The sequence below is a fragment of the Dasypus novemcinctus genome, chromosome 1 (assembly GCF_030445035.2).
Source record: "Dasypus novemcinctus isolate mDasNov1 chromosome 1, mDasNov1.1.hap2, whole genome shotgun sequence".
NCBI lineage: Eukaryota > Metazoa > Chordata > Mammalia > Cingulata > Dasypodidae > Dasypus > Dasypus novemcinctus.
The window spans coordinates 48,868,446-48,895,355 of record NC_080673.1 but is presented as its reverse complement, the minus strand read 5'-3'; the positions used below and the strand labels follow the sequence as shown (position 1 = coordinate 48,895,355).

The following is a 26,910-nucleotide window of genomic DNA, read 5'->3' as shown; positions in this document are numbered from 1 at the left end:
CAAAAACTATACTGGAAAGGCCAGACCAGAGCATAGTACCTTGGCAAAGTCCCACATCTTTATAAAGGTAGTGTGTATTTCACTCAGTTCCTCTCCCTTTTACCACCATTAGCATGATGACACATCTGTCACTCAACGTGACCTGCATAATTCTAAACAGCCAATTAAAACAAGGTTTTCTTATGATGAATCAGTTGATTTTTTCTCTTTCTATGCATCACAAAAATTTCCATTTTGTTTCTGCTTTGTAACTAGTTAATGTAATAACACCTTAGTGGGGGAATCATCTTTTACACCAGGAAATATACCATGACTACCAATGTATACATGGATGTAATAGAAGAATCTATTTTTATAAGTTATTTTACTATTTAATGCTTATATTTATAGTCACGCAAAACACTGTTCATCATATACACTAGTGTCTCATAATTTTTTCCTCAACTGAAATATTATGTAAAGGGTTCAAAAACCCAGAGATCTGTGGAGGAAAAAAAATACAAGATATGACAACTAAAAGGTGATTTTTTTAAAAGCTGATGATTAATAGGAACTTAAGATTAATAAGAGGGAAGTGGTATAGCTCAGTGGTTGAATGCCTGCTTCGCAAGTATGAGGTCCTCAATTCAATACCCACTATACTCCTTAAAATAAAAAAGGAACTATTAAAAAGTTTCATGTAAAAATATTTCAAAAAAGTAACTTAGGAATTAAAGCTTAAGCAAAGTGGCAACTGAGTGGTTATTTTACTTGAATGCTTCAGAGACACTGAAAAAAATCTTACCTTTTCAGGGAAGTTATTTTCAGTTACTTGCGAAGGAGAAACATTCGGCTCCTGATAAATTACAAAATCTTTCCTAAAAACAACATTTAGAAATTATTTCTGATGGAATATACTCCATGACTTTAAATTTAGTAATTCATTCATTTGCCAAGCACTAATATGTGCCTGGCAATGTTCTAGATGCTGGAAATATAGCAGTAAATAAGAAATAGTATGAAATAACTAAGTTGTAAAAAGTACTCACATAAAAGTATCTTTCTTTAAAGATTAAAATATAAGTTGAACACCTATAACTTCAGATATAATTCTAAAAGAAGACCTTAAAAACCAAAGAAATTGTGAAGATGAAATTGATAAACTGTAAAATAGAATAATATGGATAATACGGTGTTTTCTAGTGGCCCTTCAATATTACCAGCCCTAAGAAAGTAAGAAATCATTTCTGTATAAGGTTGGTAAGTTTATATGACATAGCCTGGAAAATATTCTAAGAATATTTTGAGAATTAAAATTCTAAACTTTCACAAATCTCAAGGCCAAAATCTAACTGATGCGAATAAAAAAGCCAAAAATGCAGAAAAGATGCTTTAAAACCAAGAATATAAAACTGCTTTTCTATTTTTAGGATAATGAAATACACTAATTTCCCAATGAGTTTATGTTTGCTTACTTGTTATTACAGTACTTACCTGTACATAAGAGAAAGGGCACTTATTTCCACTTCTCCAACCCATTCCTGTATTGAAGGGAAAAAAAAGTGTGACATAAGTGTCTCATACTTTTTTACACTATATCTCTGCTAAAAAAAGCTCATTAATATTAGTATTGTGAATATTTTAAAATATTTATATAAAACATACTAAAATACATACTCAAGAGTACTCTGTGTCTCTGTTGCAAAAATCTTTAGTAGCAGGCTAGAAAGAGAGTTCCTAATGTTGTGGCAAGAACACCACAGTGGTATCTGTGAGTTGAGAATACGCTGACAGCAATGACATACATTATTTTCCAACCTAGCTCCCAGGACAAAGCCTGGTGCTTCATATGTGCCCCCAAAAAATGAATGTTGAGGAGAAGCAGAATTGAGAAATAAGGAAAAATAAGAAAGAGGGTGTCTTTCTCTCTTCAAAGTAAACGAAGGTATGAACGGAGGAGTGTCCAGTAATCATTCTGAAATAAGGTAGAGTCCTAACGGAGTTACTTAATGCCTTTATGGAAGGCAATTTTAAAATGTTCATATACTCTTTGACTCAGAAATTCAACTTCTATAAATCTATCCTAAAGAAATATTTCTTACAGCCACAAAAGTATCTATAAATATATATAAACAAAGATGCACTATAGCTATTTGTAAAAGTTAAAAACAAACAAAACCCTAGAATTCCACCATTAGTCAAGTAATAATTAGTTTAAGGCTCATCCACACTATGGAACATCATGCAATCACTGAAAAAATGAGGCATAACCAACTGAACTGAATTGGAAAGATCTCTAAGACTATTAAGTTAAAAAAAAAAGTCATGGTAAAATTTCATAAAACGAAACAAAAAGAAGGCATGTGTTTTATAACGTTTTTATGTGCATACAAAAGGGGAAGAGAAGGATGCTTTGCAAATTGTTGATAGAGAACAGGGAGTTTGAGATGGGGGAAAATACAAGCTTTTCATATAAGTGGACGTGGCTCAACTGATAAGAGTTTCTGCCTACCATATGGGAAGGTCCAGGGTTCGATACCCAGGGCCTCCGGACCCGTGTGGTGAGCTGGCCCATGCACAGAGCCGCCGCGCACAAGGACTGCTGTGCCATGCAGGGGTGCCCCTGCGTGGCGGTGCCCCACATGCAAGGAGTGCGCCCAGCAAGGAGAGCCACCCTGCGTGAAAAAAAAGCACAGCCCACCCAGGACTAGCACCACACAACTGGAGAGCTGACACAGCAGGTGACGTAACAAAAAGAGACGCAGTTTCCCGGTGACATCAAAGGTACAAGCAGACACAGAAGAACACACACAGCAAGTGGACACAAAAAGCAGATGGGAGGGGACAGATACATAAATCTTAAAAAAAAAAAATTTTTCACACTTCTGTATACATCTGTATTTTCAAACCTTTGCCAAGAGAACACAGTCCTATACTACTTGTGAAATTAGTAAAGAATTAATACCAAAAGTCAATAAAAACATTGAGCTTTGATAAATGAATGCTGCCACTTTTTCCTTGAAAGAAGTGTGATAAAGAAAAAATTTTAGACCATGTTTTGATCACAGACAAAGGCAACCTTTCCCCAAGAGACTTTTCTTTTTAATAGTTCTTAAAAATTGGCTCTGGTTTTCAAAATGAAATAGGTGCCATATATTAAAATAGATTTCTTAAAATAGGCCTCAACCTAACAATCATGGCTTCCTACTATCTGCTCCAAGTGTCATCCTGTGATACAGAGGAAATCCTTCACTGATAGGAGTCTTCTTAGATCAGCAAACACAAGCTACATTTCTAGTTTATTTAAAAATGGGAAACCATTCCACCATGATCAACAAAATGCTACTTTCCAAACAACATACCTTCTTATAAGTATTTAATCTTCAGAACACATTCTGTTATAGTCAGGTCCAGTAAACAATAGCTATCATAAAATCTTGTCTTCCCTACCAAGGTCAGTTTAAAATGATTTTTAAAAATTCTTCTTAATTTTATTTTTACTCAGCAATTTTTATGTTTGATATACTTCCTTGTTGTAGATAAGAATTTCTGTAAAATCTGCTTTAACTAAGGAAAAATATGTGATTCACCTGTTCTTAAATAGTCACAAAGGTTCAAAGCTTTTGTTCTTCAAAAGACAATGGTGAGAAAATGAAAAGGCAAGATACACACTGGGAGAAAAGATCTGCAAAATACATATCCAATATAGGATTAAAGTCAGTAAAAAAAAAAACTCTTATAATTCAGTAAGGTGGTAAACACCACAGTAAAAAAATAGGCAAAAGCTATGAACAGACATTTCACCAAGGAAGATGTATGAATGGCAAATAAGCACATGAAAAGAGATCAACATCTTCAATCATCATAAATATGCAAGTTAAAAGCACAATGAGATATGATCCAACCACTAAAACAACTACAATTAAAAAGGCTGGAGAAGTGGATATGGCTCAACTGACAGAGCATCCTCCTACCATATAGGAGGTCCAGGGATTGAACCCAGGGCCTCCTGGTCCATGTGGTAAGCTGGCCTATGCACAGTGTTACTGCGTGCAAGGAGTGCCATGCCACATAGGGTGTCCCCCATGTAGGAGAGACCCACGCGCAAGGAGTGCGCCCAAGGAGAGCAGCCCCACGTGAAAAGCGCAGCCCACCCAGGAGTGGCACCAAGCACACAGAGAGCTGACACAGCAAGATGATGCAACAAAAAAGAGGCACAGATTCCCGGGCTACCTGATGAGAATGCAAGCGGACACAGAACACCACAAAGCAAATGGACACAAGAGAGCAGACAATGGGGTGGAGGGAGGGAAAGGGAGAGAAATAAATAAAAAATAAATCTTTTTTAAAAAAAAGAAAGGCTGAGGATGGGAATGGATGTGGCTCAAGCAGCTGAGTGCCCACCTCCCACATGGGAAGTCCCAGGTTTGGTTCTAATGCCTCTTGAAAAAACAAGCAAGCAAAACAAAACAAAACGAAAAGGTTGGCATACTACATGTTGGGAAAATGAGGGGCAACTGGAACTCTCATATACTGCTTAATGGGAAAGGAAAAAAGTACAGCTACCTTGGAAGTTTAGCAACTTCTCATTAAATTAAATGTGCATTTTTCATATGACCCAGCAATTCTGCTTCTAGGTATTAATCCAAGAGAAAAGAAAACATATGTCCACATAAACCCGTATTAGCATATGTTCATAGCTGCTTCATTCAAAACAGCCCCAAACTGGAAAGAATTCAAATATCCATCAAATGGTGAATGGATAAACAAATTGCAGTACATCTGTACAACGAGCTACCACTCAGCAATAAAAAAGCACACACACAAAAATATGAATGAATCTCAAAATACGTACATATGCTAAATGAAAGAATCCAGTTATATAAGACTATATACTATATCATTCCATTTATATGAGTCTAGAAAAGGAAAAAATTAACAGACAGAAAGCACATCAGTGGATGCCAGGAACCAGGGAATAGGGGGAGTGGATTAAGTGGATTAAGTACAACAAAAGGGCATGGTGGGGGCGGGGACAGAGGAAGGAACCAGCAAGATGGCAGCAGAGTTAAGGAGCTCCTAGAGTCAGCTCCTGCTACAGGGCAGTTAGCAAACACCCAGAGCTCTCTGGAGCTTGCTGAAGCACCTGTTTGGGGGCTCCAGGAGACCAGAAGAGCATCCTGCAACATCCTTGAAGGGATGGAAGGAGGAGACTGACCATCTGCAGAGAAGACTCGTAAGTAGAGTGCTCCATGCCACGGAGGCTGGTGCCCATCCTCCACTGGAGGCACAAGCTGCCTCAGGAGCTGTTCTGAAGCTGGAATCGAAAGCTCCGCTTCCCCAAAACGGGGCAGGAAGAGAATGGTTGTACAACAATTTCAGCTACTGATGAATAAATTCAGGGGGCTACAGTATAATCCTGAGAACAGCTAAAGTTTGAGCCTGTCCAAGTCAGAAAGAGGCTGGGTGCCGCCATCTTAACTCCCCGCCTGGCATAAGGAGAAGCGGGCAGACTGAGGATCCCAGTGCTGGTGGGGACCGGCTTCTTTCCATCCAGATCATATAGCAGCTCTAGCCTAGGCCACCGTGACCCCTCCAGCAGGGAGGAAGCTGGGGGGACCTGCGCCAGCCTCCCCAGGAAATTACCAGCCAAGCTGCACAGACCAGTGACTACCCTACTCTGGCAGCACAACTGGCTCAAGGAGCTATTCAGTGGCTGGAATTGGAAGCTCCATTTCCCAGAAACAGGGGAGGAGAAGATGGTTGGCTGCCGATTTCAGCTGACTGGTAGACTGGGCTGGCTAAGATGTAACCCTGGGAACAGCTGGGGTGTGAACCCACCCAGGTCAGACAGAGGCCAGTAGCTGCCATTCTGACTCCGCCCCCAGCCTGAGGGAAAGCCAGACTGACTGAAACTCTCACTGTCCACAGGAGGTAGGAACCAGTTTCTTTCATGCAGATTACCCTGCAGCCCTAGCTTAGGCATCACCCCCACCTCTGGCGGGGAGGAGCCTGAGGAGCCCTGCACCAGTATGTACAGGTAACTGCAGGTAACTTTGGCTGGAATAGACTGAAAATCAGAAGTCTACCAGGGCAACTGCGGTCATCTTGGACCCACACTGCATAGTTTGCTGCCCACACTTGCAGCCCTATCCCCACCCCAGGCAGGAGAGAAAGGGATGTAAAGCTTGATCAGACTCTCTGGGCAACTACAGGCTAGTCCTATACTTGGATTATTCCACACAGCTGTGACTGTGTCCCTACCCCTGGCAAAGGATAAATTTGGAAGAAGGTTCATTGCTCCCTGGTGCAATGAGGGCAGCTTAAGCCTCTACAGCTTACAGTACCAACTACATGCTTGGCTCCTACTGCATAACGAGCAAGGGAGAAAGGATAGTAAGCCCTAAACTAAAGAGAAAATCTGCACCCAGAATAAATACTCTAGTAAGCCAGATGCAAAGACACCAACAAAAAATTACAATTCACACCAAGAAACAGGAAGACATGGCCCAGTTAAAGGAACAAGATAAGCCTCGAGATGACATAAAGGAGTTGAGACAATAATTATTGACGTTCAAACAAATCTCCTTAATAAATTCACTGAGATGGCTAAAGACACTGAGGATATTAAGACGACACTGGATGAGCACAAAGAAGAATTTGAAAGTATACATAGAAAAATAGCAGATCTTATGGGAATGAAAGGTGCAATAAATGAAATTTTAAAAAAAAACACTGGAATCGTGTAACAGCAGATTTGAGGAGGCAGAAGAAGGGATTGGTGAGCTTGAAGAAATCGCCTCTGAAAGTGAACATACAAAAGAACTGATGAAAAATGGAAAAAATTGAACAGCGTTTCAGGAAAAAATTACAGTAAAAAGCATGCAAACATACGTGTCACGGGTGTCCCACAAGGAGAAGAGAAGGAAAAAGGGGCAGAAAGAATATTTCAAGAAATAATAGTGGAAAATTTCCCAACCCTATTGAAGGACATAGCTTTCCATGTCCAAGAAGCACAACGTACTCCCATCCGAAAAAATCAAAATAGACCAACTCCAAGACACATACTCATCAGAATGTCAAAGGCCAAAGGCAAAGAGAGAATTCTGAGAGCAGCAAAAGAAAAGCAATGCGTTTTAAGGAATATCCAATAAGAGTAAGTGCTGATTTCTCACCAGAAACCAGAAGCAAGAAGACAATGGCCTGATATATTTAAGATATAAGAGAAAAACTTCCAGCCAAGAAATCTTATATCCAGCAAGACTGCCTTTCAAAACTGAGAGCAAGATTAGAATATTCACAAATAAACAGAAACTGAGAGAATTTCTAAGCAAGAGACCAGATTTTCAGGAAATACTAAAGGGTGTGCTAGAGCTTGAAAAGACAGGAGAGAGGGGCCTGGAAGAGTCTAGAAATGAAGATTATATCAATAAAAGTAACTAAAAGTGTCAAAAGAGTGGTGAAATACGACAAAAACTCAAATAGGAATAAATTTAACCAATGATGTAAATAAAGCACTTGTATTCAGAAAACTGCAACTCATTGTTAAAAGAAATTTTAAAAAGGCCCTAAATAACTGGAAGAACATTCTATGCTCATGGATTAGAAGAATAAATATGATCAAGATGTCAATTCTACTCAAATCGATATACAGATTTAATACAATCTCGACAAAAATTCCAACAGCATTAAAGAAAAAATTGAAAACACGATCATTAAATTTATTTGGAAGGGTAAGGAGTCCTGAATAGCCAGAAACATCATAAAAAGGAAAAGTGAACCCTCATCTCCAGACTTTAAATCATAACACTTACCTATAATGGTAAAAAGAACATGGTACTAGCCTAAAGGCAGACACAACAGACCAATGGTACCAAATTTATGGTTCAGAAACAGACCCTCACAGGTATGGTCATGTGATTTTTGACTAGCCTGTCAAAGTCACACAGTTCGGGCAGAACAATCCATTCAACAAAAGGTGGTGAAAGAACTGGACATCCAAAGCTGAAAGAAGGGAAGAGGACCCCGATCTCACACCTTATCCAAAAATTAAATGGATCAAAAAACTAAAAATAAAAGAACCATAAAACTTCTAGGAGAAATTATTGAAAAATATCTTCAAGACCTGGTAGGTGGTGGATTCTTAAAGGAGATAAGAGAAGGACTGAGTGGACTACTGATGTTTAATGTATGTAGAAGTTTTAATTAGCTTTACTGTAAAACTGTGGAAATTATACGTATAGAGTGGATGGTAACACACAGTAACAGCTAGTTTATAAATGGGGATGTAACTAAAAGTGGTAATCTAATTAGGTAAATGCCAACTGACAAATCTAGGAAGTGGATAGCACAGTAAACCAAGAAGTGGATGAGAATTGTGGTTGACCGTACAGATGCAAGAGTGTCCTTTGTGAGCTAGAGCAAATGTATATCATTACTGCAGGGTGGTGGGAATGTGGAGAAGCATGGAAAAAATACAGCTGGAGTGACCTATGAACTGAGGTTAGTAGTAATAATATAATATTCTTGCATCTACTCTAAAGATGCACTGTGTTACCAATCCAATGTCCACATAGAAGAGGTGGCATTGGATTGGGAAAAGTGGACATGGTGGACGATGGGTATGGGGAAGGGCAGGAAAAGATGAGAGGTGGGGGCGTATTTGGGACGTGGAGCTGCCCTGGATGGCGCCTCGGGGGTGATCACCGGACATCGTGGATCCTCACAGGGCCCACTGGATGGAATGGAGGAGAGTATGGGCCATGATGTGGACCATTGTCTATGAGGTGCAGAGGTGCCCAAAGATGTACTTACCAAATCCAATGGATGTGTCATGATGATGGGAACGAGTGTTGTTGGGGGGGGGAGAAGGGGGGTGGGGGGGTGGGGTTGAATGGGACCTCCCATATATATTTTTAATGTAATATTATTACAAAGTCAATAAAAAAAAAATCCATCATAAAAAAAAAAAAAAAAAAAAAGATGCACTGTGTTGATATTGAAGTAGTACGGAAAATGTGAGCCAAATGTACACTATGGACATGGTAACAATCAGATGATATTATTTTATCTGTAGCAAATGACACACCACATTGTGGTGTGTTGATGGAAGGTGTTGTTTGGGAATTCTGCACATATGCATAATTGTTTTATAAGTTTACAACTTCTGTCATAAAAAAATATATTTAAAAAATAATAGGGTGGGTTGGGGGAAAAACACCAAATGTAAGATAAGGACTATAATTAGTAGTAAGATTTTGACAATATTCTTTCATAATTTGTAACAAACATTTCATGACAATGCAAGGTGTTGGCGGAGGGTTCATGTATGGGGCCCTGTATGATGTTATGCACGTCTGCTTTGTAAGTTCATATCCTTTACTATATTCTTGTTTATGTATGTTCATATATAAATCATATAAAGATAATAATAGAATTGGTTAGGGGAAAAATACTTTATTTAGTAGCAATATTTTGACGATGCTCTTTACTAAAGTTTTAAAAACAATGCAAGTTATTGGTGGTAGGGTGAAATGTTATATGTTTGATTTTATATACTTTTTTGTAAGTTCACAATCATTATATATACACTTATTGTTGATGTATATTTATGTATGAGTGATATGTTTCAATAAATTTTTTAAAAAAGGGCATGGCGGAAGTTTCTGGACATCAGATATATTATATGATGTTTGTTGTGCGCAACTGTATACACTTGTCAAATCTCATCAACTTCTGTATTAAAACTGGTGAATTTTATCATGTCAATTTTACCTCAATAAAGCTGAAAAAAAACATATACTCTTGCAAAAGTTTGAGGCATTTTTCAAAAATGCCCCATTGATATTTTAGCTACCAAGATAAAGATGCTTTCTCTGAGTACTGGATAAAGCAACGGAATTTATCCTACAACTATATCTCTGCTTTCATGTTACACATTTCAAACATGAGAGAGAAAAACAGAATTAAGATTTACAAGTATTTGTTGCTAATAACAAAGAAGAAACAATTCTTTTGGAGGCCCCTAAGGCACCTGGAGGAAAGGTTTAGTCAGCCTAGAAAGGAGTGTCTTAGGAATAAAAAAAATTGTGTTTTTTAGAAATAAAGTTGGCCAGCCAAAACCCTCAGAAGGTAGCACAGACACACTTGCTCAAAACCGCAACTTTCACTCTTTTCTCTCCTGCAGACTCCCGTATCAAATCAGTCTCATTTCAGTTCACACTACCTTATTTCCTCCCACTGTCCCTTTCTCCCCACTCTTATGCACACCTTCACTGCTTGCCCTGAGCATGCTCTATGCTTATGCTCCAGGTAAATTGAACTGTTTTCTGAATCTGTCTTGCACACAGTTTTCATTGCTTGGAATGTCCTTCAGAACAGGCATTTCTTATTCAGAATCTATTTGTACTTCAAATGCCAACTCTCAAAGTATTGATTTACCTTCATGGCTGGAAATAAAACTTAGAATGCCTGTGGCCCCATACCTATACTTCTGATACATGTACTTCTCTAACTTACATTAGACATTCTTCCCTACTACAGAGAAACTCCTTGAGAATGGCATCCAAATTCCAGTTATCTGTGAATCCCCATGGTACCTAGCAATTCTCAACCCACAACAGGCACACAAATTAACATTGAGGAACGAAATAGCACTGTTAAATAGAGACACCATCATTGGTCAAACACCTTTGTTCTTATGTTACAGTCCCTTTACTCCACACTTGACTCTTTGGAGCTTTTTCCTTTGCTAATGTCACTTTTAACTGAAAATTATATCTGCGGATGATGGAAAACCTAACATTCTACATGCATTCCATTATATTTGGGTTTTTACAATGAAGAGATATTCATTTTATAAAGAAAAAAAAAAAAAACAAAGAAAATGTGTTTTAAGTTGAACATAAATGAAAGATTGTGACAGTAGGACTTGGTGGGGAGGTGCTGTCCTTTTCTCTCAAGTCTCTTCCCTCTTTTCAAACTAACTTCCATAAAAGAATCACCTTCTCTGTTGCCCAAGGAAACAATTAAATCTTGTCCTGTCTACCAAGCCCAGTACAGACACCAACACAGCATCTTAAAAAATCATCATCACTATTACTTTAGACCTTTTAAGCTATATTCACATACCAATATGACAAGGATAAAGATAACAAGACTTGGTCCTTAGTGAGGCAAACTAAATACACAGTTCCAACTGCCTTCCAATGAAATGCAGAAAAAAAAAAGTGCCCCTAAAATGTCTGTAAGAAAGAGCTCACTATCATTGTGACTCTTCCATAATCTGTAATATTAATCTTCCATTTTAATGAATTTTGAATATAATACTTGCATATATAAACATAGAAACATCTATATTAGATTATGCATACCTGTGGATTTTCTAAACGTTTTAAATACTCTTCAAATGACCCTTCTATAAACTGCAACAAAAAAAAAAAAACACAAAAACAGGTTAGGAATGTCACCTACAAAATAAATTAAAAAGACAATTAACCTCTTCAGTATAAGTAGCACTCATTTTGAAATACTGACTGCTTAAACAAACCTAGGACACATTGGTAACAGTTTTTTAAAAATTATTAAAATATATACATTATACCGGCAGGATCTGGAAGGGCACAGGGAAAGCATATTCCAGAGAGAGAAACTATGTGGTGTAAGAAAGAAATGAGATTGCTGTATTTAGAGCCAGGACAACCTGGCTAGGGTGACTTGATATAGAGAGCAGATGTGGGATAGGAACCCTAATGGGGCCTGTTTATAGAGGGCCTTGAGCGAACACAGACCCGACTTGAGGGGAAAGACACTCGGAACAAAGAGACTACATGACAAGAGCAGTACTTTTTGAAAAATTGGTTATGGTCAGTGTGTAAAAGACAGTACAACAAAGACAGATACACTAGCTAAGAAATACAGCTTAATAACACAAATACAAGTATTTAACATCGCTTAGGTCTAAAAAGAGGGATGAGAATAATGAGAGATATTTTGAAGAATCAATATTTTTAATAGTTTGCCTCATTGTGTCTTTAATATAAAAATGAAAATGAGCTAATTCAAGCTATATAACCTAACCTTTTTATGCTTTTCTCATAGCAAACGCACTAGTTTAATAGAGAATATTTCGAAATACATTTGTCTAAAACACCAAATTCAATTTTATTTAAATTACAGTCCCAGTTAATTGAACAAAGTGATTTACTTAAAAAGATTAAAGTCACTCCCCAGTCTATAAAAATCTTTTAAAATCCCGTAGATTTTTTGTAAAGATTAAGTCTTCTATAGACCATTCACTGTCAAATTTCTAAAAGGTGCCTTTTTCAACACATATTTTAATAAAATAGCCATACATTTTAAATATCCTATCAACCAGATGATTATTTATAGATTAAAACAAAACAAAAACCACAGAACCACTCAAAAGTTGGGAGACCTCAGTGGTATTCTTAATGCAAGCCCACATTCAATCTGAGATTCTCCTTTCTAATCAGAAAAGTGTCCATCTAAACCTTGACTATACATTGGTAGTGGCAAGGAACGCCCCTTTCCACAGCAGCCCTTCTCAATACTGAATAGAAAGTACTAGAAGGTTCTTATAAAGAAACTGAAACTTTTCCCCTTGGAACGTTCAACCTCTGATCATTACTTGTGAGGTTAAACAGACTAAATAAACATATGTAAAATACTTAAAACAATGCTGACAGCAAGTACTCAACCAATGTCAGTGATCTTTCATTACTATTAATGTCATCAGTTTTACCATCTGGGGCCAATAATGATGAATTCATTTGTAATTTTTCCAAATATTTAAAGAACAACTACCACTCCATCCATCCACTTCTCTTCTACACCCTGGTACCCCAACCTATCTTTAACATGACCGGTTTTTTAATAAGACAGGTTTTCAAATTCTCCGATCAAGCAGATCCTCTCCTTCCTAGAATACGTCACTGACCATCTTAAACATGGCACCCAGAAAACCACCACCAGTGTTTATTTTGCTTGAATAAACACTAACCCAAGTACACATCTAAACTGAGAACTTTTTAACTATTCAGTCTTACAATTAAGTCATTTGTAAAGTATCAAAGTTCCTTACCAAAGTAAGCAGGGGAAAATGTCAATGAAAATTGTCAGGTGACATAATTCTTGGTCATAAAACCAAGAGCTAATAAATCCTATAAGGCTTTCAACATAAAATGAACACAGATCACTATGTTGGCATCTTATTTCACAGCCTACCACAAACTACTGAAAAAAAATTGTTTTACATTTTATTAATCATTCAACATCTTCTACCTAATCAGTGTTCTTTTTTTTTTTTTTTTAAAGATTTCTTTTATTTCTCTCCTCTTCCCCCCTGCCCCAGTTGTCTGTTTTGTGTCCATTTGCTGCGTGTTCTTCTTTTGGTCCGCTTCTGTTGTTGTCAGCGGCATGGGAATTTGTGTTTCTTTTTTTGTTGTTGTTATTGCATCATCTTGCTGCGTTAATTCTCCGTGTCTGCGGCATCATTCCTGGGCAGGCTACACTTTCTTTCATGCTGGGTGGCTCTCCTTACAGAGCACACTCCTTGCACGTGGGGCTCCCCTACGCGGGGGACACCCCTGTATGGCATGGCACTCCTTGTGCGCCTCAGCACTGCGCATGGGCCAGCTCCACACAGGTCAAGGAGGCCAGGAGTTTGAAATGCGGACCTCCCATGTGGTAGATGGACGCTCTATCCACTGGGCCAAGTCCACTTCCCTAATCAGTGTTCTGATACGTGATTTCACAATGATAAGCCCTGAAAATTTCCTTTTTTATCTATAAATGTCTTCTAATTAAAATAAGGTTTGTATTACTTATGCTCAGCATATTTTTTCTACTCCAAGTCTGAATTTTTTAATCCCAGAAACCTGTGAATATAACTGAAGTTCCATGAAGTAGTTCTTTCTTATAAGGGTTATTTTCAAAACCTGCATTAAAATCCAGCCTGTAAAAATTCATGCTAGACCACTTCTAAGAAGTTGAAATGTAAATGCCAAATCAAGACTCCATTACATGTTTGAAATAATAAATTACCGCTTCAAATTTCTCTCTGTTCTCTCGAAGATAGTGAATACAGGCCATTCTGACTTCAACGTGGCGAGACTGAGAGTGCAATACCTAAAAATAAAAAGCAGCATACTATTAAGCATTTTTGTTAAAATGTGGATTTAAGTTGCAATCTATGCCTTCTTTAGACCCACCCAATTATATCAGTTTCCCTACCTTTCCAGTTCTTTAATTTTAGATCTGATTCCCACCTCTTTCACTACCCATGGTAATGACATGACATACACAAATTTAAAAACAGTAGCACTTTTTTAAGCCAGAAGTCCTAATATAAAGAGCTTATTGCCATTTCTCCTTCAGGTCACCAAAATCACTCCTTTTTTTCTCTTTTGAGCAGCCCTCTGCTATAAGTTTGCTCTTCACCAAGCAGAGCTTACAGAATCCTTAGCTTGTGGGAAAGGTGAACAAATAGGCAACTTCAACAGGAATCCTCTTTGAGGCTATATGCCCATAGAATTCTTTTTCCCAGTAATTTTGAATATATTGTATAGATATTTAAGTCCATTGTGGTTTCAGAAAATTAAGGAACTCACTTTTAAATCTTACTGTTATTATGTTTACCAGACCCTTGAACTGAAAGAACATCCAAGTGCCTAGCATGCAGATGTGAATATGCTGCCGTGTTGTCATCTCCAAAAAGTCTTGAGATTTGCTCTTAATCTCAAGAACAAATCTTAAAGCTACCCTACAGAGTATGATCCAGATCCTTTCACAATGTAGCTTCTATATTCTTTGTTTAAACAACTAGTTCAAAAAAGGGATAATTTCTATTGGCATTTTATCTTATACTAAAATTCTAAGGCTTTGGTTTGAAACAAACTAATACTTCTTATCAAATGCTTAGGAAGTCTTTAGTTAGTCCTCAAATACTTTAGCTACCACATTTTTAAAAAGAAATCAAAATTACTTTCTACTAGTAGGTATCTAAAGTGAAAGTGTTCCTGGCACCCTAAAGGGTCAGGTAAAAAAAAAACAAACAAAAAAATTACCTGACACACTGGAATAAGCACATCTAAAAATACTATCAAGACCTCTTGAGAATTCATGTTTATTGAAAGCAGTTTTAATAGTTATGGCTCTATTGAGTGGTTTTCCCTTATGTTCAGGGTAAGCAGAAAATTCAAGAAAAGGGAGGCTCCAGCTGCACAGTTTACATCTATTTGGATAACAACCAAGCCTCGTTTATACCACAGAATCACAGACACAACTGTCTGAACAGCCAGTATGTCTTATCACATTCAAATGCACTTTAGAAGTACCACTAGCTGAGGTTAGAGTTTGGTTTCAGTCAAATAGGTGGTTTTCAGTTTAAATGAGTGTATTGTCATTACTCTTGTGACACTTACTAGAGAAAAGCACTAAGCTTCTCACACTGTCCATATGTAAAAATAACCACCACACAATTCGAATGATTCAATAAATGACATTTAGCAAAACTTCTTTCACAGAAGCTGTTAGACACTATGATGAATCAAGATATTATTAGTTTGTATAAACCAGTGTCATCTGATAGGGCTTTTCCTGCTGTTAGCAAAGTGAAGCTAGTCTTAAAACCATTTACCTAGCAACAGGTGGTAGGCATAAGTAAAGCTTATTTTCCATCAACAACAATGGCAAGCACATCTAGTTTTTTTCTCCTCTGTTAACAAATATTTTAACACATGGAACCTGAACCTGTTACTCATAAGTACAACTCTCAGCAACTTGGACCAAGTGTGGGGATACTGGTGTTTTACAACACTTTGGAAAGGTAAAAGAGGCTCTTTTCACTGGAAGACTAAATGACTACAAGGCTAAATGACATCTTGTTAAGAAAATAATTGTGCAAGTTCAAGGAAACTCAGGAAGAAATTCAAATGGCTTGATAAATACCTACCTTTATACATGAAAATAACCTATTATTAGGAGGCTTTCCCATCTTTACCTTGGAACAATATAGTGATAAACCCCAGGAATGGCTGAGACACACTGCTTTAGCAAGTGTTTTAACAGTGGCCTATTTTTAGTTCCTGAACTGTGGAGCTGATTCAGGTCAAGCCTCCAGCAGGCCGAATTCACAAGTGTAAAAAGGGAAAGGCCTATCTTTTCCTATCTAAATCAGGTAATTTGGAGGGAAAGACTACTCCTAACTGAAGTCTCCATCTCCCTAAAGACTGCCATTAGATTACATGCTCTGACTCATTAGAAATTAGGAACATTTATGTTAATATCATAGGAGAAATGGCTGGCAAAAATAAATCCTTTATATACATTTTAAAAGGCCACCTGAAGCCAGGGTCACTTCCTTTTCCCACACATGCTTTACCCTTGGCTATGATGGCTACACCCTTAGTCCTTGTCTACTGATGAAGCCGGCTTCCCCCAAGTTCACAGGACTGACCTTTCCTGCTCTGCATTAAAAACCAGTCACGTAATTGGAGGGCATTTCCTCGTGTCTAATCCAAATTCTATTACTAAGATGCATTAAAAATGTGTTATCTGTTGTTAGCAATGATTTCTTAGTGTAACTAGCTGTTGCCCCTTTCTACAAGAAAAAAAAAGTTTTTAGAGAGCCCACTACAATAACTGATAGGCTTCTGCATAATCAAGTTTGCAAAATATCTGTGACACTGAATAATGAAATCAATCACAGCTTTCTGCTTCAATATAAACTACAACCTGGATAATCCATCTCCAAATATACTCAGAACTTATTTCTATTAGTTTCTATCTCCTTCCTTAAACTCTTGCTAGAACTAACAGTATGTATAAATAAGGGTTGAAATCACTTCCACCTCTTTTCTCTCCTTCTGGAGGTGCTGAGAAGTCCAGGGAGGCTGAGGAAGAGGAAGGAGCAGGAAAGGGAAGAGTCACGTGTGCGAGCACACGCGCATGGGTGGGTGTGAGATAGAACATACACCACAGCAACACTGGAACATCCTATTTTCTGATAAGAGAAATCTAATGGAAGTGAAAAAGAGAACCTGGTTTGGGGAACTTTAGGAAAAAGTATGAAAAACAATGCCTGCAATCTAATGAAAACGGTTTGTACCTGTTAAGTCAATTTCTTCATTAAAGAAAAGATTTTCTACTACCGAAGTGAAAACAGGGACCTTTAGAAAAGTAATGGCTCGTCTGTGGAGTTAAAAAAAAAAAAAAAAAAACTGTTCCCCATATGTTAAGTATTTACTCACAAACAAACTTTGAAAGCTAACCAGCATTCAAAAAAAGGCGAGAAAAACAATCATAAAAATCCCACTGGATTGAGCGCTCGCTAATCTTAAGCCAAAGGCAAGCAAACTATGAAAGGTATGAAATATACACCAGGGCAGTAATGTGAAACTTTTATCCAACTATTTCAATTAGTTCCCACCCTCCCCCGTCCCCACCCCTAATAAAGCTAGATTTTGGTGACTTCACAGCTACAACCACAAGTTATATAACCTGGAATAACTCTTCTGAAGAAACTAGGAACATACATCTTCCTAAGCAACTGTGTTAGAAAGTTATTTTGACCATTAACGGGAAAATCTAGTCAAGGAGGGCCTAATGGAATTCCCAGTTACACCCTTCCTACTGCGAACACGAAAACAAATGTTTAAAAGTAAATTATTTTTAGTGTACCTACACCGTCTTGCAGAACCTAATAAGGGTAGAATCTACTCAAAGACAGTTCTTCTCAAAACCTTGTTTAAAAGAAAAATAAAAAGGTGGACTTTCCCAAACTGCAGATTTTGTCTTGATTCAAGTGATATCGGCAAATTTGAATACCCCCACTTTGCAAAGTCCAATAGCAGAAAAAACATATACTCCACGAGTAAAGTTTGGTGCACCACCTCCTCCAGCAACATCTCGTTTACTGGTGTGAATGCTATACTTAAAAAGCGAAGGGAAGGTGAATGCGGAACAAAACTGAAAAATATCTTTCATCAAGCCTCTAGCGCATTCAAACTGTATGTGGCTCAGAGCAGGCCCCGTAGGTAGTCTTCAGTTCATTACCTCTTCACCAGGAAGAGCGACACCCAGTCATTTCTCAGGTTTTTACACTTGGGTTTACGGCTTTAGCCCAGAGCAGCATCCCACTCCGGCGTTACAATGGGCCGCAGTGACGACAGCCGGGCCACGGGCAGCCTCGCTGGGCGGCCCCCCACTGCCCGCGGCCGCACCCGCCTCCCCTTGACCCCAGCCAAATTACCTGCTCCGCCACGGCCCGGAACAGGCACGACCCGTCCTTGGCTACCAGTTTCCGATACAAGCCCAGTTTCCGCAGATAGGCGTCCATGGGCGTCGCGTCCCCGCGGAGCCCCGCGCTGCCCTGGTCCCCGCCGTCGGGAACGCCGACGGACGCTTCCATGTTGTCGGTCCTGCTGCAGCCCAGGGGTGGCGCGGGCTAGCCCCACATGGCCGCGCCGCCGGCTCCTCACTCCCGGGCCTAGGGCAGACGGCGGCTCCGGCTCGGGCTCAGCGCGCGGCAGCAAGCGGCGGCCAGGGGCACCGGTCCGCGCTCTCCGGGCGCATAGGGAAGCCCTGCCTAGTGCATGGCCGTCCGCACGCGGCCGCCTCGCCGGAGGGGCCACGCACCCAGGCGGAACGGGGAGGAGGGGAAAATTTTCTAGAAAAACCCGAGCGTGGAGTCACTTCCCGGTGGCCTCGCTGCCCGGCTCAGGAACTGGGCGCGGGAGGGGGGGAGTCACCGCCCCAACAAGTTTCCTCGTCCCGACTAGTGTGAGGCGAGGAAACCCCCGCACGGACGAGCGCGCGGGGCCGGCTCCGATGAAGCTAGGCCTGCGTCCCTCGCGCGTTCCCCCACGCTCGGCGCCCAGGAAACCAAAAGAGAAAGAAGGCGGTCTTTCGTTTCCCCACCTCGCGGGAGAACACCGGCGGAGCGGGGAGCGGGTTAGGGCGCCCGGTGGAGAGCAGCACCCTCGCAGCCCAGAATTTGTTTTCGCTTTCGGCCCGGCAGTGGAGAGGAGGGCGGGAGGTGTAGTTTTGGCAGCAGCAGGAAGTGGGCTTGCGGCAGGCGGGGACGCGCGGGCCGGCCTACGCGGGGGAGGCGCCCGGGAAGCACGCGCGGACTACAAGTCCCTACAGCACGGGCGCTGGCGCTTCCCGGGCCCCGCGTCCGCCAGCAGGCCCAGGGGTTCGGCGAGCCGATGCGCGGCCGCCTGCGCGCGCTGCCCCGCCCCGGCCGGCCGGCCGCCGACTGGCTCGCGGCTCCGTGGCAGTGTGCGCGCGCTGCGTGTGTGGAGTTGCCAGGGACACGGCGGCAGCAATGTCCGCCCTTTGTGTATTTCCAGAGAGCGCACCTGTCTGCTCCCCTCCCCCGCCTGCCCTCCTGGCGTTACCATGGAGGTGGCTTTAATGGCTTTAGGAGAAAATAGAGCTAATTGGCGAAGGCTCTTGGAAATGGAACTGTGAGGGGCTACGCACGCGCCCATCAATCAACCTTGGACTGCTGGTTCCTATTAGGAACTAGAAATACTGCTCACGCATTATGGCAAGATGATGCCTTTGCCACAGACGAATCGTTCACCCTGTCACTGTAGCTGTACCCACCCGTCCCACCCCCCCACACACACAAATCAGCCGTCAGAAAAAGTTCGAGTTACTGTTTTTCCCCTTCTCAAAAAGAAAACTGTCTTGTCTTTGTTTGATAATATGCCGGACTTGCCATGGGTTTCAAGAGTGCTTGAAGCTCCAGCTCGACTTCATACCCGCCCAAGTTAAATGAAGAGATTGGCAAAGCCAGGTTATGCTTTAGAACCCAGAATTTATCCTGCACACTCTATGACGCCAGAATTTTATTTTGCTAAATAAAAATGTCCTTGTTGCAATATATGGTCAATCGCTGCAGTGTTGAAGCCATGGAGGTAGAGGGGAAAGAGTAAAGTTTACTATAGGTTTAGACATGTAGTAAAATAACCCTTTGAAATGGAGGCAAGGGAAGCCAAATGGTGAGAGTCTGACATAACTTACTGAAAATTCTTTTAGAAATGTACTTCCAGTACTTTAGGTGCAAGCACTCAGTCGTGCATTCACTTTCCTTGGTGTTTCTAAATTTCATTTCTTAATGTTTGGAGAGTCTATACCAAATTGTGCTGTTTTCAGAGAATGACCCGGGCCTAAAATGAAAGAATTTCCTTGTCCCAGTGTTAAATTTCTTATAAATTGTAGAGAAACACTTTGGAATCACTTTTAGAAAAATCAAGTTTCAGTTCAAACCTGTTGCTTTTCTTTCTTTAAATGTATTCACATTGAGTATACTTCTTACCCCACTATATCTTAAAATAAAAGTGTGGAATATTGCCAGTACTTACAACATGGCTTCCCTATTAAACCCAAAGAGGGAGTCAAAATAATGTCTAGGCTGTAGAGCTTAAATACTGAATTCCAGAAACAAATAGATTCTATCTCACTAATTTTATGAACTGACTTTCTACTATACCAAAGAAAATCATGGCTTTCCTAACTTTTAAATTCTTTCAATAGTTCTGAAGCTAATCTCCTATTCAATATATTTTTATGGGAAACCTGCTATATATAGTATGATAAGGTTTTATTGCTGAATAACTTAAGGATGTAATAGAAACTGTATTTCCAGATATTTCACACTTCAATTTACGAACACTTGTTTTTTATGTTATTTGTTTTTTGTTATTTATTTTTGAACCTTTGTTTTGTATTTGAAATATCATGATTACATTAATTTTCTAAAAAGAAATTAAAACCAAAAAAGCTTTGCTCACTTATATATGGCACTTTTATACGGTCATTTCTGGAGACTGGCAGTGTTTCGAGCATATTTTTCATTTTAATCATGTTAATCCTATTTAATTGTGCTGACATATGTTTTATAGTAATACCATCATCTTCTAAACCCCAAAAATTCCCTTGAAATATCTTGAAAAGAAAAGGAAACCGAACACATTAATTCTATAATGTCTTTATTTTCCATTGCAAAAATTTAATTCAATGACAATAGTATTGTCAATATACTAATGGGCATGATCATTTAAATAAGTTCCATCTATTCTAGTACACACCCTGGAACCAGGGCCTCCTTTTAATATATTTTAAAATGAATTACTAAATAGAAAGCAAGGCCTTTATCAGAACTTACAAAAATTCTATGTTATCTTGTAAATATGTGGTTTGTTATCATAAGGAATACAGAAATAACACATTTCTACCCTTTTCTAGACTTGATGTAGGGGCGAAATTTACTTCTTGTTCTCACCCTTGCTGAATGAGTGCAGAACAGCCTCACACTAAACTGGCTGCTTCTGGTTCCAAAATTAGAAGTCATGCACCTGTTTTTCTGCCCCTGGGGCCTGTTTAAGGAAATCCTTTAGGTATTTTGAGACCTAATCCAAGACAGACCCTCTGTATGCCAAATCCCCAAATATAGCTCAGTATTCAGTCAATGTTAGAGGATCCTATGACTTTAAACTGGACCAAAACAGAGAAAGTCTCTTACTTTAAAAGGATCTTCACATGTTAACATTAAATTCTGAAACTTATCAGGATAGTATATCTGACTGAAAATGTTCATTCTGAGGAAGCCATATCAGACCTAAGTGAAGAACTCTTTAAACCGGTATCGTTTTAATCAAATAAAACCTGGAAGATTCAAGTTCCTGAGAACCTAATGAAATTAATCAAATTCAGCTCATGAAAATATGCCAACCAACTTTTTCTTCTTATACACAATCTAGACCTCAAGTCAGTTTGTTTACTCTGACAAATTTTGGGGCTAATGACTGTACTGGGTAGAATTTTTTAAATTGTTTATTAAAAATGGATTTTCCAGAGTTTTATTTTCCTAATATGAGGTTAGGTATTTTAGTAACCAGCCTCTAATATGGTTACCCACAGTCCCTGCCTCCAGCCGTTCACCACTTCACCCCCAGCCCAGCCCCCCCCCCCCCAACACACACACACTATACAAGGGTGGTTTGTATGACCGGTTAAATAGAGGAAAAGTAGTGGTATGTCACTTCTGACATTAGGTTATTAAAAGACACTTTCTTGGATTACTCACTCTGGGGGGTAGCTAGTTGCTATGTGTTGTCAGCAGACTTACAGAAATGTTCCCCTGGTAAGGAACTGAAGCCTCCTACCAACATCTATGTGAGTCCGCTTGAAAGCAAATTCTCCAAAAGCAAATGACTGCAGGCCCAGCAGATATCTCAATTGCAACCTCATGAGAAATTCTGAGCCAAAACCTTCTAGCTTAGCTCTGACATTCTTGATTTTGAGATTCTGAGCTTCTTGGCTTTGTAAAGTGTGTAAGATAATAAATGTTTGTTGTAAGCTGCTAAATTTTGGAGTGTTTTTTTTTTTTTACACAATAGATAAGTAATTGAGATATAATTCTCCATTGTCTCTCTTTACTATGTAGAAAAAAGAATGTATTTCAATAATTCATGGAAATAATCACTAATTAATATTAATATCATTGGGAGGCGGATGTGGCTTAAGTGATAAGGCCTCCGCCTACCATGTGGGAGGACCCGGGTTTGATCCCTGGGGCCTCCTGGTGAAAAAGAAGAAGAGAAAACATACTTGCACGGTGAGCCAGTGCCTGCATGGCTAGCTGAGTGCCTGTGCAGTAAGCCAAATGCCTGTGCAGCAAGCCAAGTCACGTATAGTGACCTGAATGCTCACGCAAGTGCCCGCATGGCAAGCTGAGTGCCTGCATGGTGAGCCGGGTGCTCGCACAAGTGCCCACATGGTGAGCCAGTGCCCATGTGGCAAGCCAAGTGCCCATGCAGCAAGCCGAGTGCCTATGCGGAGAGCCAGTGCCTGTGCAAGTGAGTCACACAGCAAGATGACGACAATGCAACAAAAAAAAGATGAAGGGGAAAGTAAGGTGAAGCACAGCAGAGACCAGGAATTCAGGTGGCACAATTGACAGGGAACATTTCTCCAGATCAGAAGTCCCCAAGATCGAATCCCAGTAAATCCTAGAGGAGAAAGACAAGAAGAGAAGGCAAAAAGAAATATAGATATAGAAGATCAGACAGTGAATGGACACAGACAGCAAAAACACAGGGCAGGGGAGGGGAAGGGAAAAACAAATAAAAATTCTAAAAAAAAAAAATGCTACTACTTATAAAAAAAATATTAATATCATTAATAGTGTGGTCTTACTAGTTTTCTAGGGGGGGAAATGGTAAAATTCTTTACCAAAATCTCAAACTGGCCAGTAAGTGGATTTATAAAATTTATTTATAAAATCTTGTCTCACAAAAATGAAGTAACCTAAAAATGTTTGGGCTCTATTGCCACATAGCATTTTGATTTATTTTCTATAAAAAAGCAAATAATTAAATCCTGCAAAAAACCTGCTTTGTGAAGAAAGAGCTTCCAGATCTTCTCCTAACAGTCCTCCACTTCCCATTCCGTTTTCCCTGAGTATTAGTTGGGCTTAAGGCTGCCCAACCTCTGACCACATTTCCCAACCTATCTTGGAAGTAGATGTGACCTTGTGACTATATTTAGGCCAATGAGATGTGAGCAAGATTGATGAGTTTAACATCTAGGTTATCTCCTTAAAGATGAAGCACCCTGCCTCCTGCTCTTTCATACTTCCCATAAGCTAGTTTGAAAACATAGTTGAAACTAGTGGATCAGCTTTGAGCATGAAAAGACAACACCCTAAGAGGAAGCAGATGGACCACACTAGGGTCCCCAAATGCCTTATGGCTTGCACGCTTTGGACCACTCATTTTTAGACTGTTTTGTGAAAGAAAAATAAACTTATTGATACCACAATATCTTTTGGAGGGGTGTATAGCTACTCCATGAATTCTCATGGCTTTTTTTCTAAAAAATTAAAAAACAACATTAATATTCTATTAATATATGGGGCCAAATAAAATTTATTTGCAAGAGTCCCTTCCTGAGTTAAATAGAACATAATTGTCTTCCTGAAAATTTAAGGAATTAACAAAGACTTACTGGTAAAATCCCAAAGCTCAAAGGGAATCAAAATAGGTAATTTGGTATTATATCAACTTTTATCACGTTCTTCATCACCAATCCACATACACCTTCAGCTACTCATTTGACACTGTTAGCCATCCCTCCATTTTGAAATTCTCCTTTGCTTTTATGAATATGACCAACCATCTCAGTATCTTGTTTATATCTCCCTTGCTGATTCCTTTTCTCCCTTCCCCTGGCCACCCGTCCCTCTCCTGAATGTGGAGATTCCCCAAGTATCAGCCTTAACCTAATTGAGCCCTGTTCTCTTTTCCAAATTCCCTATCACCAACCCAAGCTAAGCATTCCCACCTGAACACATTTCTAAAGGTAAACTCATCTTCCTCTTAAAACCACCATTCACCTCAAATGCTCTAATACCAAGCTTTGGGTTTACATGATAAGTGCTCAAAATATGCTATAAGCACTTATTGAATGACTAATGATAGATCATTTATGATGATGAACATCTCTTATTTTGCTTGATCATCATTCATTCTCCTTTTGTTTGGTAACAGTACCTAGTTTCCTTTTAATACCACCTGTCCCCCATTCTTGTGAATGTGATTCAGAAGGGACAGATCCTATTCTTACATCTACACCAGGAGTTCTTAACCTTTTTGTTCCATATACCCCTCTGCCAGTCAGGTGAAAATCATGGACCCCTTACTAAGTCCACACTATACTGTGTATTATTGAATAAATATATCGCACCTATACCAACATGTCCCCACAAGAATAATGCTTTTTTAAAAACTTAAACTCAAGCTTATGGACATCTTGTTAGGAACCCTTGATCTACAACCTTACTCATTCTTTCCCCACCTCCAGGGTAGATATTGTGATCCAGGTGTATTCAATAAGAATCACAGTGATTGACACAGGGATATATGTGACCTGTCCTGAGACGATGAGAGTCAAACAGAATTTTACTGGAATTGTTGGGAGGGAGAAATTCCAAACTTGTAGAATGCAAGCATAGGGTTCCCAGTTTCTACATGTGAAGAGAGTCTACCTGTGATTTAAAGTTATTAAATTTTGAACTAACAATAGGTAAGTATAACACTTCAATATCCTTTTTACCAAGTAGATATCCACATTCAAGAAGAAAACAAAGGCAAACATGAGAAAAGAGCCAAAAATCATCTTTTTAGTACCTGAATCCAGCTGTACCTGAAGCTGGCATTATCTACCCCAGAACTTTTTGTTATCTGAACCAATGATTTTACCTTTTTTTTGTTTGTTTGTTTAAGGTACTGGGGCCTGGGATTGAACCTGGGACTCGGGATCTCGTATGTGGGAAGCTGGCACCCAACCACTGAGCCACATTAGCTCTCCTGAGTTAGTTTTCTTGTTTGTTTGCTTGTCTCTTTTTTTGTTTTTAGGAGGCACACAGAGACCCAACCCCAGACCTCCCCTGTGGGAGGCAGGTGTTCAACCACTTGAGCCACATCCGCTCCCCTACCAATGAATTTACTTTAAAGCTTTAAACCAGTTTGTCAGGCTTCTGTTACTTACGTCAAAATGATATCTAATGCTTTCATGTAGACCTGAAACTTTTTAATTTTCTTTAACTACCATTCCTCCTTCCCCTCGTATCCATAATTACCAAATCATGTAATTTTTTTCTTTCAACAGTCTTCTCACATCAAACCCTTCTTTTTCATTCCATTTATATATGAAACTTTAGTGTCCAATCCTATTAGTTGCTTCACAAGTGGAGGCAGATTAATTTTAACATACAGCTTTCATCTTATTTCTCCCCTACCAAATCACTCTCAATGGTTCCCATCATCTGTAATATGAGTCCACATGTTTTCATCTGACTCCAGAGCTCTACTAAAATCTATCCCCAGAGTACGTTTACTATCTTTCAATAATTCCTTAACTGCTTTTGATCATGGAATAACTTTGAGAAGCTCATGAAAGTCAGAAAATCTTTCCTCACAAAAATACCCATACATACTACATTCATCAGGACTGTTTAGTAGCAAGTAACTGAAACCCAACCCAAATTGGCTTAAGCGAAAAAGGATATACGTTACCTCACGTAACTGAACATCAAGGAGTAGTTTGAGTTTAGCTGAATTTTGAAGCCCAAACATTGTCTGGAATTCCCACCATCTCCCCATTCTGCTTTCCTCTATTTTGGCATCACTTACCGGGAGGCTCTTCCTTAAAAAAAGGCAAAAAGAGGCCCACTTTCTGCCTGCAGAGCAACCCCGGTAGACTGCAATGTTCTAGTGAGCTCTGCCAAGCGTCCCTTGCGTGAATTTCATTGGTTGGACTTGGATGACAACCTCACACTCAAAAGAGAGATTGGTACTCCACAAGTAAATCTAGGGAGCATTACCATAAGAGATAAGGGATAGTGGGCAGGCCAAAAAGAATTCAATAAAAATTAGGATCTTGGGTGTTACCTGAAGGCCTTCCATGAATCTCATGTTAAAGACTCTTGCAGTACTCTTCAGTGTGAACCCAACTCTCTCCATCCACAGTACTTTATTAATTACTTCCTAAGTATAATTTGTGTGTTCCTATTTCTATCACTTTGTTCATACCTTGTCCTCTACCTGAGACTCTTACTACTCTCCTCTTCCAGTTCAGGATTCACATATCTTATGAAAGCTTTTATGATCACCATTGTGATGAATTCCTTCTGCTGAAGTGTTACACATACTTATGGCCTGTGTTCCCATTTGACTCTTCCTACATACAATCTATTATTAGCTATTTATCTGCTTGTATATATTTTGCTTCTTCAATTAAGTTTTAAGTAGCCTCAGTAGGCCCAGAGACTGCTGAGCCCCGTCTGTCCACAGCCACCTACTCCGGACACAGAGCATCCAGTCATGGATAAAAATGAGC

At 39.5% G+C, this 26,910-nt stretch overlaps 1 protein-coding gene across 1 annotated transcript in view; it reads right to left on the bottom strand.

Annotated features, from left to right (window-relative positions):
• Positions 1-19,087, bottom strand: part of OTUD4 (OTU deubiquitinase 4) — a 53,878-nt gene extending 34,791 nt beyond the window's left edge. Inside the window, exons 1-5 of the mRNA XM_058285537.2 lie at positions 18,251-19,087; positions 14,044-14,127; positions 11,352-11,402; positions 1,474-1,520; positions 785-857 (exon numbers count right to left, since the gene is read on the bottom strand). Coding sequence (XP_058141520.1) covers positions 785-857; positions 1,474-1,520; positions 11,352-11,402; positions 14,044-14,127; positions 18,251-18,409 — 414 coding nt within the window. The 5' untranslated portion in view covers positions 18,410-19,087. The remainder of the gene's footprint in view (positions 1-784; positions 858-1,473; positions 1,521-11,351; positions 11,403-14,043; positions 14,128-18,250) is intronic.
• Positions 19,088-26,910: the final 7,823 nt, after the last annotated feature.